The sequence below is a fragment of the Hemicordylus capensis genome, chromosome 3 (assembly GCF_027244095.1).
Source record: "Hemicordylus capensis ecotype Gifberg chromosome 3, rHemCap1.1.pri, whole genome shotgun sequence".
NCBI lineage: Eukaryota > Metazoa > Chordata > Lepidosauria > Squamata > Cordylidae > Hemicordylus > Hemicordylus capensis.
Window position 1 is genome coordinate 261,087,966 of NC_069659.1, and position 12,552 is coordinate 261,100,517.

At 42.3% G+C, this 12,552-nt stretch overlaps 1 protein-coding gene across 9 annotated transcripts in view; it reads right to left on the reverse strand.

Moving 5' to 3' along the window:
* LHPP (phospholysine phosphohistidine inorganic pyrophosphate phosphatase) overlaps window positions 1–12,552 on the reverse strand; it is a 302,212-nt gene that overhangs the window by 287,475 nt on the left and 2,185 nt on the right. For 7 of the 9 annotated variants that reach the window (XM_053306394.1, XM_053306396.1, XM_053306392.1 and 4 more), the window contains exon 2: window positions 10,744–10,818. The exons of the other annotated variants lie outside the window; for them this stretch is intronic. In XM_053306394.1, coding sequence (XP_053162369.1) covers window positions 10,744–10,818 — 75 coding nt within the window. The remainder of the gene's footprint in view (window positions 1–10,743; window positions 10,819–12,552) is intronic. 9 annotated transcript variants of the gene reach the window in all.

Below are 12,552 nucleotides of genomic sequence, written 5' to 3' on the forward strand. Positions count from 1 at the left end.
AGTTTGGAATGGAACACAAATACCCGGAATGTTCCGTCAGAACAAACAGTCAAGCTGGTTGTTTTGGCAGAATGTCCCTGTTCTGAGTCGGAATGTTCTGAGTGCCATTTCAGACTCCAAAATGGCACTCTTCTGGACTCTGCACATGCGTGGCAGTCATTTGCATGGTGGCAGCAAATGTCTACCATGCATGCACAGATGCTCGAAGAGTGTCCAAAATGGCACTTGGAACATTCTGACTTGGAATGGGGCCATTCCGTTCTAAGCGCAGAACAGGCTCTTCATTTGAAGGGTGTTTTGTTCCAATCTCTGAACATTCTAAATGCCCCTTTTCAAGTCAGAAAGTTATTTTAATAGACTAGAAAGGGACCACCAATTGAATAGGGCAACATCCAAACATCCATAAAAAACAAAAACAAAAAAGTACTTCTATAAACGGCAGGAAACAGACACAAGCTTAAAAGAGGCATTGCCTCTCCTTCACGCAGAAGGGGATGTCTCTTTTGGTTTCTCTTTTTCTAGCACTTATGCAGATTTAATCTATTTAATCAATCAATCAATTCACATTATGTAGTTAAGCGGCCACAGAACACAGAAAACATAGAAACATGGAAAGTCAGACAATTGCTCCATCCAGCTCAGTATTGTCTCTTCCAGGAGATGCCAGAGATTGAACCTAGGATCTTCTGCATGCAAAGCATATATCCTGCCACTAAGCTATGTATGGCTCCATCCCCATTTTCATTTCATTATTTACAGCTGAAAGAAAAATGTATACACATCCCAAGTAGCTATGCACTGTTTAATCAAGGGCGGAAATAACTAGTAGATATCAAGATCAGTAAGTAGTATCTGTCACCTTGAGTGGCACAGTGGGGAAGTGCTTGACTAACTAGCAGAAGGTTGTCGGTTTGAATCCTCGCTGGTACTATATCCGGCAGCAGCAATATAGGAAGATGCTGAAAGGCATAATCTCATACTGCGCGGGAGGACGCAATGGTAAACCCCTCCTGTATTCTACCGAAGAAAACCACAGGGCTCTGTGGGCGCCAGGAGTCGAAATTGACTTGATGGAACATTTTACTTTAAGTAGTATCTAGCTTCAGCTACATTTCTCATATACAGCTGTATTAACCAGGTTTCAGTTCTAAAATATGTTCAGGACTCAGTGATTAAGAATGTGCCTAGAATTTTTTCTATAAAGGTGAAGTGTGCCGTCGAGTCGGTGTCGACTCCTGGCGACCAGAGCCCTTTGGTTGTACATAAAACAAACAAAAAATGTAAAAAAACAAATCAAGATTATGACAGCTATATATCCCAAAGTATTAAGTGGTTTTACAAGGGCAAATATCAGATTGGTTCTAAGCCATTTTGTAGCTTTAAGCAGGACAAATGCCTTTCGCATCCCAGACCCTCCTCTTGTGGTTGAATGTGTAGTTTTGTAATATGTTGGTGCAATAAAGATGAACTTGTCCTGGGATGTTTAATAAAAAGCATTACTTTGAATGGAAACCTGTTCAGCTGTAAGCATATACTTTTTGCACTGGGCAAATAAATAAATAAAAGAAATACCTTTCAAAGTGGTGATTCTCTTCTATTTAGCAGGAAGAGAGCAACTGTTCCTATTCAACCCAGAATAGCATACCACCCAGTGGGTGGTGTTGTGTGTGTGTGTGTGCGTGCGTGAGAGAGAGAGAGAGAGAGAGAGAGAGAGGGAGGGAGGGAGGGATTATGAACCCAATGATTATTGGGTTCAGAGAAACTTACTAACTTTTAGTTGAAAGCACAATAAATAATAACAGGGATTGTCTTATATTAAATCACAATCCATCTAGCCCAGTATGGTCTATTTTCACTGGTAGCAGTTCTTTAGAGTCTCAGGAAGATATCTTTTCAAGCACTACCACTTGCAATTCTTTAATGGAAGATGACAGGGATTGAATTAAAGTCCTTGTACATGCAAAGCATGTACTCTTCCACTGAGCTATATGGTCATTCACATTAGAAAATGTAAATATTTAGGACTGGGTAAACCCCAGGGACTGAAACTTTGATGCTGATCCCTCTCAATGTTGATATTTTCCCATGTGCAAGGTTGACACCTAAAAATGTCTTGGGAGGAACTGGAAATCATTGTCTACCCTCTGCATATGTTAAAGCCCACAGGATACCCCCAGAAACACACTTAGGAAACAATAATATATGATGAGCCAGGCAGCATGGGTTAAAAGCTAATTCTAAGAGTTAACCAGAAGAGACAGCAGAGATGTATCTCCATCTTTTTAAAGTGTTTGCAAATAGTAGCTGTGGGTTCTCCACATCACTGAAATCAGTACTGTGGCATCACTCCCCACTCCCAAAACTGGCATTTGTCTCATTAGATGCATGAATACATTGTTTTTACTTTTATCATCTTGTCTAGTTTGGTCCTTAAACTAGATGTATTAATGGGCAAGCAAACATCAAATGCAGCCAATTACAATTTGAAAACACCATTCAGCTTTAACAAGGATATATAACTCCCTGTCCAACATTATTGGCCCTCTATTCCTATTGTTCTAATTCAAAGCATAAAAGTAGTAGCCTCAGGGTTTATCATTTATTAACTGCCACCAACTGATTAAAAGTTCACCAATTAGCCCTCTGATCTTTGAGCTTGATAGCACAGTAATGGGGATCTGATTGTTGGATAGAAGTGAAGGAGGGGGAAGCTTATCTGTGCAGACTACAGCTCAGAGAAGCTTTGCCTATTTGCCTGTGTTTAGCCCAAAGACACCTATATGAATCTTTGCAATTCAGCCATTATTTAATTAGTGCGAACAGCCCTGGAAATAAATGTATTTACCATTACTACTATACTGAGCTGCCTTAATCACAACATTTTTATGGGCAATATAATCCGGTAATCATATTACACTGGCCTTTGTTTCATACTGATGGATAGTTAACTGTTTGCCTTTGAAGCCACTAATTATCATCTATAAAAGCCAATCAAATCCAATACAACACTTCCAGCGTGAAATCATCATTATACTTTGTATATAAAGAGCATCTGTTGGTAAACAATTAACTTGAGACTAAACCAAAAGGAAGTGATTCTTTGCCTCATTTTAATAATTACTTATCCAATGCCCTGCAACTGGAAGCAAAGTGAGTAATTTAGTCAGCTGTATTTCTTTTTAAAAGCTGTGAAGTATTACTAAGATCCATTACTAAGATCCTACAATGTCACTACAGAACGTATTCTGTGCTCATTTATTTTGGGGTAACAATACTGAGATATTATCCTCTAGTGCTATCCTCTTTTTAAAGCCCACCAGGGTGGCAGCATACCTCCCTGCCGGCCCGTGCCCCCGTTTTCCAGATATGACCAGAAGTCTCTGACTTCTGCGGGCGCATGTGGAACGTTGGAGACTTCCGGTCATATCCAGAAAATGGGGGCAACATGGCAGGAGGGAGGTATGCTGCTGCCTCAATGGGCTTTTTAAAAAAGGATGCTGGCAGGGGGAAAGCGGGGGGGGAGGGTAAGTGCACCCTCCCCCGCTCTTAAGGCTAGACAACCCCTGCCGCTGAACCGGCAGAACCGCCCATTCTTTGAACTGTTCGGAGGCCCATGAAGGGCCTCCGAACCAGTTCTGTTCACATCCCTAGCCACAACCAGCCTCAGCCAGATTGTAAATACAACCTTTTATGTTTGGGATAAATCTAGGGGGGAAACTGGCTCTTACCTTCTAACCAGTGGCAGCTGGTGGTTCCTGGGACTGGGGGGGGGGGGCACTAGGCAGGGCAGGTTGATGGGCGGAGCCACAGCTAGTGAGAGGTGGAGACAACTGTGGGTGGTGCAGGAGGCAAAGCCAATTGTGGGCAGCTTTGGAGGCAGAGCCAGGACCAGGAAAGTGCCTTAGCAATAACTGGCAAAGTGTAGCTAACACAGGAGCTGGTCTTGTGGTAGGAAGCATGACTTGTCCCCTTAGCTAAGCAGGGTCCACCCTGGTTGCATATGAAAGGGAGACTAGAAGTGTGAGCACTGTAAGATACTCCCCTCAGGGGATGGAACCGCTCTGGGAAGAGCAGAAGGTTTCACATTCCCTCCCTGGCTTCTCCAAGATAGGGCTTAAGGAGATTCCTGCCTGCAACCTTGGAGAAGCCACTGCCAGTCTGTGAAGACAATACTGAACTAGATAGGGGCGTAACTCATATTAGGCAAGGGGAGGCAGCTGCCTGGGGGCCCCCACGCCTCGAGGGCCCCCCCAGAGGCAAGTCACATGACTATATATTGTGAAGTGTGTGTGTGTTTGTATCAGCGAGGGGCCCATTTTAAAATTTTGTCTCTGGGCCCACTCCAGCCTTGTTACGCCCCTGTAGACCAATGGTCTGACTCAGTGTATGGCAGCTTCCTATGTTCCTATGTTTCGGAGGGCTGTTGGCCACCTCCAGCCTCAAAGGCAGGATGCCTCTGAGTACCAGCTGCAGGGGAGGAGTGGCAGGAGAGGGGGCACACCCTCGACTCCTGCCTGTGGCTTCCGGCGGCATCTGGTGGGCCACTGTGCAAAACAGGACGCTGGACTAGATGGGCCTTGGGCCTGATCCAGCAGGGCTGTTCTTATGTTCCTATGTTGTAAGTGGGGTCAAAATACAAACACATACACAAATCTTAATTGTTTATCAGCAGAGCTACAGATAAATATGGAAGACACCAGTTGCTTTATGGTGCTTAACAGGACTACAGTAGTGTGTAGATTCATATCTAACACGGCAGGATCAAAACACACACACACATAGAGGAGAAGAACTGTACAAGCCAGAAGTAAAGCAGAGATCAGCAGCAAAAGGCTGCTTCTAAATGCATTCTGAAGTCACCAGGGCAGACCTGCCTGCCCGATTATTTACAAAATGAATACTAATAATAATAAACAACAACAAGAAGCTGGAACTCTGAGCCAGAGTGGTACAGAGGTTAGTGTGCTGGACTAGACTGGGGAAATCCAAGTTCAAATCCCCATTGAGCCATGAAACTCATTCGGTGACTCTGGACAGTCACTTATCTCTCAGCATAACCTTCCTCATAAGGCAGCAGGGAGCATAAATGTAACCATGTGCAACACTCTGGGCTTCTTGGAGGGAGCACAAGCTATACATGTAAAAGCAAATAGATCTATATAAGCCACAGGTAAAGCAGAGACCAGCTACAAAGGTGGAGAGCATATGCATTCTGAAGTTACAAGGGCAGCTCTGTCTGACTATTTCAAAAATGCATACATAACAGAAAAATCACAAGTTTTTCAATTATGCTTGCTGCGGCTAGGAACCATCTCCTGTAACTTAGAGGACATAATGGGAAGCAAAGATGCATGGGGGACACCCTCTCCCGACTCCATGCCTTCTGAACAGCTAGGTGCCACTCTCTGCCCACCTTGGGTGCCCATCACTTAGCCTGGGTATCCATCCTAGCACACAAAATATGTTTTTTATAGAGACTGTTTCGTTAATCCTTGCCCAATGAACCATAACCCCAACGGACATATTAAACGTTACAGATACTTTCCACAATCCAGAGAGAAAATCCTGGTTAGCAGTTTAGATTCAGAGGTCCATGCATATGCCCTAAAATATATTTCTGGTTCCTTATGCATTTCTAATCTCATTAGTCCAGTCTTACAGTTTCTGTTCCTTCCAGTGTTTTATGGCATGTCATTTTGCAAATGGACCACAATGCTTTGCGTACAGATCAGATCAGAAAGCAAGGGAGAGAAAGCAGAAGTTGCATTCCTCCCCTACAAACTAACAAACAAACAAACACAAAGAAGCTGGCAAAAGATCAGACTTATCAATAGCCAGCCTGCCTGCCTGCCTGACCTCTAACCAAAGTGGTGATTAATTTCTTCTGAGTATCTATAAGAAAAAGATTTTCCCCCTATGAACACTCTGATTGGCTGCCAGAGGAGTCAATCAGCCTAGTCTTTCTCTGATTGGTTCATAGGGTAGTCCTAGGACCTCCAACTTTGCAAAAACAAAGGTGAGCATGCTTATTGGTTCCTGCCATTAATATTCATATTTTAAAAGATCTGGGGCTTTTCTTTTGTTCTTTGAGTTTGATGCTACCGTTGCAAGAGCAGCAGGGAACAACAGGAGGAGGCAGTAGGCAGGCACAACATGGAGGCAGAGATAACATGGCTGATTGAGTCTGATGGCTATAAGCCACCTCCAGCCTCAGAGGCAAGATACTTCTAAATACCAGTTGCAGGGGAGCAACAGCAGGAGAGAGGGCATGCCCTCACCTCTTTCCTATGTGATTCTCAGAGGCATCTAGTGGGGCATTGTGATGCTAGCCTAGATAGGTCTGGTGGGCCAGTAGATGATGGACTAGATAGGTCTTGGGCTTGATCCAGCAGGGCTGCTCTTCTGTTGCATGTACTGATGGGTAAGATATGCCCTCCCATAACTATTCAAAATGAGTTATAGAAATTCTTTTTAAATGGCTAAGGGGGAGAGGGGATAGATCTTACACAACTACTTACCTTGTATTAGATTCCAGAACAGGATAAAAACATTGGAAAATGCTAGACAAGAAATTCTGTGTATGATTTACTGTAAATAAAAACTGCTATTACATTCTTAGGAAATAATGCAGCATTACCTACAGATCAAGTACAAACACATGAAGGTACAATGAGGTAGAAAAAGATTCACATATTACATATGTACAATTTGTATACAGTGTACACATGTACAGAATGTTACTCACACACAGTTATTCACTCATTATGATGAACGCATGCACAGCAGTACACTTCCTATCTGTATCCTGCATTTGAGAAGGTGTGTACTCAGTTCACTTTTCAAATGAATGCATTTACAGTCATTCACATAGAATTATGTACATGTGTACAGACATCCGAATGCATGTACAACAATGTCTGAAGTGGGTTGAGATAATAGGTAGTTTGTGACATAGTGGAAATTGTGCACTATTCTCAGAAACAAACATCAAACAAAATTTCTGAAAAAATAGTCTGAAGAACTATCAGAATTTTTCAGACAATTGCAATCTTAACTAGAAATAATCTGTACTCAGAAATAAGTATTAGTATTATCAAAACCACCCACACTGTCATCTCTGAATATTAGAGTAAAATTAGCATACAGAATAAGCCTTTTTGGAAGGGGAAATACAGATTCTAGAGGGAAAACCAAAGGCTGTTTCTCATTTTAAAAAAACAACAATACAAGCAATGTAAGAGTAGTTCACATTTGTCTTCCAAAATGGTGGCTACTTAATATGGCCACTTTATTTCTAAATGCGCTTTAATTCTGAATAGGTCACCATTACCAATAATCCCATTCATAGACTTTAACAGATGCCATGGTGATTGGCTATTTCACATTCTGCATGCCCCTCAAAAAGGATCTTTGTAAATTAGTTTGCAGGTTCCTCTGTACCAACTCCCTGTGCCCCCCACATTCTGAATTGTTTTACAATTCCAATTCTGCTAGCTTCTCTGCAATCATAGCCTTGTAAGACTCTGCAGGTATCTTATTCTAACATGACTGTCCAGCTGCTCCAATGCCTCATGATGCCCAAGATTTCCGTTGCTCTTTTAAAGAACCCTGCAGAAAGTTGTGCTAACAGATGCCCTATAGTGGCCAAATAGCAGGATGTTGTAAATGTCCAACCGCTCTGGGCCTTTCATATGTATATGCTAATAGGTATGCTATCAGCATACAGTTGTAAAAGCAAATAACAGGTCTCAGGCAGGGCATGTTTTATTGCTCTTTAACCACCTTCTGTATTGTTACAAGCGAACTCCTCCCTGGTTGCAACATGAAAAGCAAATCGTTTAGCTCATGTTGATGCTGTATAAACCAATCAGGGCACTAATGGCACAAAACAGAGGAGATGCTATGGTTGATTTGATAGAGGCTTTTAAGATTCTTATTTGCATTCTTCTCTATTATTACAATAAGCTAGCCCGTATACCCAAGTGCTTTCACAGGCAAATGATAGATACCCTGGTTATACATCACCTTAAGTTATACATAGCACATAAGGGCTTGTATGATCAACAGATGTTTAAGAACATTTTAAAAAAACACCAGAGTGGCTATTTTGGAATGCAACAGGCTGACTATTCTATAAAATATTTAACCAAATAGGCTGATAGCCAGCTATAAAAATCACAACATATTAGCATAATCTAATTGTGAACCTGCAAGTCACACATGAAACAAACCTTAACAGGAAATGTGATTTGATTATTCAGCTCTGGAGTATGGACATTCTGATAACCAAAACATGCAAACAGACATCCATTACACTGTAAAAACTAACTGCAAGTTCGTAGATAAGAGCTTTTCTACAGTAAAGTTAAATTAACCAAAATCTGCTTTTGGCTAGTCAAACGTTACTTTTTCTTTTCAACTTCTGTTCCGATTTTTCTTTTCAGCACATACTCACCCCTAGGAACTTACATCTGTTTAAAACCACAGAAGAAATTAAGGTTTCTACAGTCTTCCTCATTGTTTCAAAGCAATCACAAACACTAAGAAGGGATTAGATGTGTTTGATGCCAGAATCTTATTTTTTTCATTTTTAAAACTGACATTTTCTTTATGACATGCTCTATGCACAATAATAGATTACTGCTGAAAAGTATAGAAAGAGAAATATCAAGAAACATAGAAACATACTGCTAATTAGAATTTGTAAATATTAATTAGCAGTACATTTCTTGAGATTTTTCTTTCTGTACTGCTCCCTGAATAACACTTTGTGAAGAAAACAAGCACACACACACACACACACACACACACACACTTGTCATTTTCCTCAGCTGCAATGTTAAAGTTTATCACTTCACAACTAGAAAACCAAGGCTAGAATATATAACTTCTGTGAAGCCACTGCTGAAAAAAGAATATGGACACACCCATTCTGCAATATGGGAAACTGCTAATTTGCTTATTTACAGTACTTATATCCATCAGCTAGGATCTAGTATGCATTTTATTTATGCAGACAATTGGGGGAATGGGGAAATCTCTGTATCGAACCTTCTGTAAAAACAATGGGTTCAATACAGAGAATATCTGTATTCAGCAAATATTCAGCATATATTTCAGAATATACTGAAAATAATGCAGCTTTCAACTTGTGAATGATCAGGAAAAAAATAAAACATTAGTATGGCAAAATTCTCCAAAGCTGGCCCACTGAACAGGTGGAAAGCTATGGAGCTCAAGCTCCATATAATGCTGATGCTGGGATTATCTCCTCTGGTGTCAGTTGTCAGGGTCATGCACAGAATCAGTATCTCTATACATGCGTACTGAAGGTTCAGAAGTTTATTGTATTTATCCAAACCTGATTCAAAAGCTCCAGCCAAGTCTGCCCTGAAAATGCACATCTGATCATTTGCTCATTGCAAAGATATGCAACTTGATCCATTTTCTGTCTGTTTACACTCATTTTGAAGAACTAGCTCATGATGATCTTTAGGTGTGGTGACAGAGCACAAGTAAAGCAAGTATGAGGGAGCAGAGGGAACAAACATCACATATACCCCAAAGCTAACTCCCCGATGCTGGAGATGCAACAGAATTCTAGACTTGGGGCCTTTGAGCAAATTTCACCCTTTCTTCTATGGCTGCAGCCCTAGCCCAAATGTATTTGACTGTTCTGACTAAACATCCTGAGGACCATCATTAGTTAGCATGTCAAGGCACACTTTGAAGATTCAATATGTTCTCTCTCTCTACCCCTTGGGACAAATAAGCGTAGAAGCCAAATTAACTGTTGAAACATACCAATCCCTAATGAACAACTAGGACACAGAGATTTTCAAACAAAACTCATTTTGCCTGAAGGCTCTAGTTTTGCTGCCACTTCAAGGAAGATGTTTCTGACATTAGACTCACTTAAAGTTGTCTACATAGATTATAGCATATAAACTGTAGTAAACACAGTGACAAACTGTACAGTAATATTTTGTAGCTTGACTAACAAAAAACCAAAAACCTCAGAAGCCTAATACAAAAAAGCAAGATTCCAGAAACCCTCTGAAAGGCCCAAACAAGCAAGACTATCAGGAGGGGCTATAGCTCAGTAGGTATAGTGGAAGTCCCAGATCACAAAGATCTGCTCTGCACGCAGAAGATCCCAGTTCCTGGCATTCTTTCTTATAGGACTGGGAAAAATCTGCTGAAATCCTGAAGAATTTATGCGAGACAATGCTGATAATACGAAGCTTGATGGATTGATGGTCTGATTCTATATAAGACAGCTATCTATCTATCTATCTATCTCCAAGGCGTACCCATCGCTAATCCCATGTGTGGCAGCTATCGCGAGAGTTTCCAAGCAGTTGCCTGGATAGTAACGGGGACAGGGGAGAAAATGGTGCTGCTGGCGGGCGGGGAAGGAAAGCGCTGGCCAGGTCGGCCAGTGAGGGAAAACGCTGCTGGCGAGCGGGGAGGGAGAGCGCCAGCCAGCGAGGGAAAGCAGAACGGGAGGGGGAGAACGGACTGGAGCTGAAGTGGGCGGTGGGTGGGGGAGAGAGAATGGACTGGGGCTGAAGGGAGGGGGGAATGAAGATGGGGAGGAGATATAAGGAGAACTAGGGGCGCAGATGCTCTGCACCGGATCAGCTAGTATATATTAATTCATACAACTCTGATTTAAACAAACAACCTTCACTATATTTTTCAAGTGGGGGGCACTTTGGCAAAACAAAACAAAACAAAAACCTTTCAATGCAAGAGCCATTTCCTACTGCACTGACTTCCATATAGTGCTGCACTCTTCTCAGGACTGGGGAGGCCCTGTAAAAGAAACAGAATCCTGTCATAGGAACATAGGAAGCTGCTGTATACTGAGTCAGACCATTGGTCTATTTAGCTCAGTATTGTCTCCAGGCCTGCTCAACTTAGGCCTTCCATCTGTTTTTGGACTACAGCTCCCATGATCCCCAGCACAGTGGCCAATAGACAGGGATTATGGAAATTGTAGGCCAACATCTGCAGGAGTGCCAAAATTGAGCAGCCCTGGCAGTGGCTTCTCCAAGGTTGCAGGCCAGAATCTCTAGCAGCCCTATCTTGGAGAAGCCAGGGAGGGAACTTGAAACCTTCTGCTCTTCCCAGAGCAGCTCCATCCCCCAAAATATCTTACAGTGCTCACATGTGGACTCCCATTCAAATGCAACCAGGGCAGACCCTGCTTAGCTAAGGGGACAAGTCATGCTTGATACCACAAGATCAGCTCTCCCCTCCTCTCCAGCCCCAGCTCCATCTTGGAAGGTGTGCACAGAGCTCTGGGGATTGCCATCTTTCCCAGAGCTTTTCCTGTAGAACTCTAGTGTTCCTTCCACGTGCTTTCCAAGAAGGTGCTGGGACTTAGGAAGGCTCCGTTTTCCTTAAAGGAGACCCACTGACACTGGGCAAAGTACAGCACTACATGGGGGAAATGGTCACCTCAGCACAGTTTCAAGGGGGCTGTGCAGAATGAGTACTTGGCTTCAGCCAAAGCTTCACAAAGGCCTAATAAATAACCATAAATAATCAGGGAGCCACACTTGGTTTCAATGGGAGCCGTCACTGGCTACAAGGCCCTGCAATGAAGAACATTTGTTTAGATCAGGGCTACACAACTTCAGCTCTCCAGCTGGTTTTGGACTACAACTCCCATCCTGTTATGTTCTTATAGACAAAGTCATGGAGGACCGGTCTATCAATGGCTACTAGTCTGGTGGCTATAGGCCAGCTCCAGCCTTAGAGGCAAGATGCCACTAAATACCAGTTGCAGGGGAGCAATGGCAGGAGAAGGGGCAAGCCCTCACCCCCTGCCTGTGGGCTTCCCAGAGGCATCTGGTAGGCCACTGTGTGAAACAGGATGCTGGACTAGTTGGGCCTTGAGCCTGATTCAGCAAGGCTGTTCTTATGTTCTGATCATCATCACAAAGGCCAATAGTTTTTATGCTTGCGTTTTAATTTAATTTTTTAAAAATCAGATTTGTTTTTATATTTTTAGCTCAATATTTCAATGTGCCTTTTTTATAATCTTGTTTTTAAATTTTATTGTGAGCCCCCTTGGGATTTTCTTAATGAAAGGCGGGGTATAAATTTAACAATCAATCAATCAATAAAAATAGTAAGGGATGATAGGAGTTGTATCCAACATCTGCAAGAGGGCTGAAGATGTGCAGCCCTGGTTTAGATGATCTCTAATATTTTTCTAGCTGTATACAGAGTGCAGAGAAGAGATTTATAGCTTCCTGTCTTACTACACAAAGCAAAAAAGCAATTTCTTTATGTACAAAAGTGATATTAACTAAGGCATCAAACATGACCAGATTATTTGACACACAAGACTCACTTGGATATAGTCCAGTGGCACTTGTGAATCTGGCTGGTTTGGATTGCTCAGAAGCTAGTTTCTTGGTCTTTTTTCCAAAACACAGTTTACTGCTTAGAACAGGGGTTCCCAACAGAGGGTATTAGTACCCCTAGATACTTGAAGAGCTCTCAGGAAGTTCTCAGTCTTCCATGGCCTCTCCATCT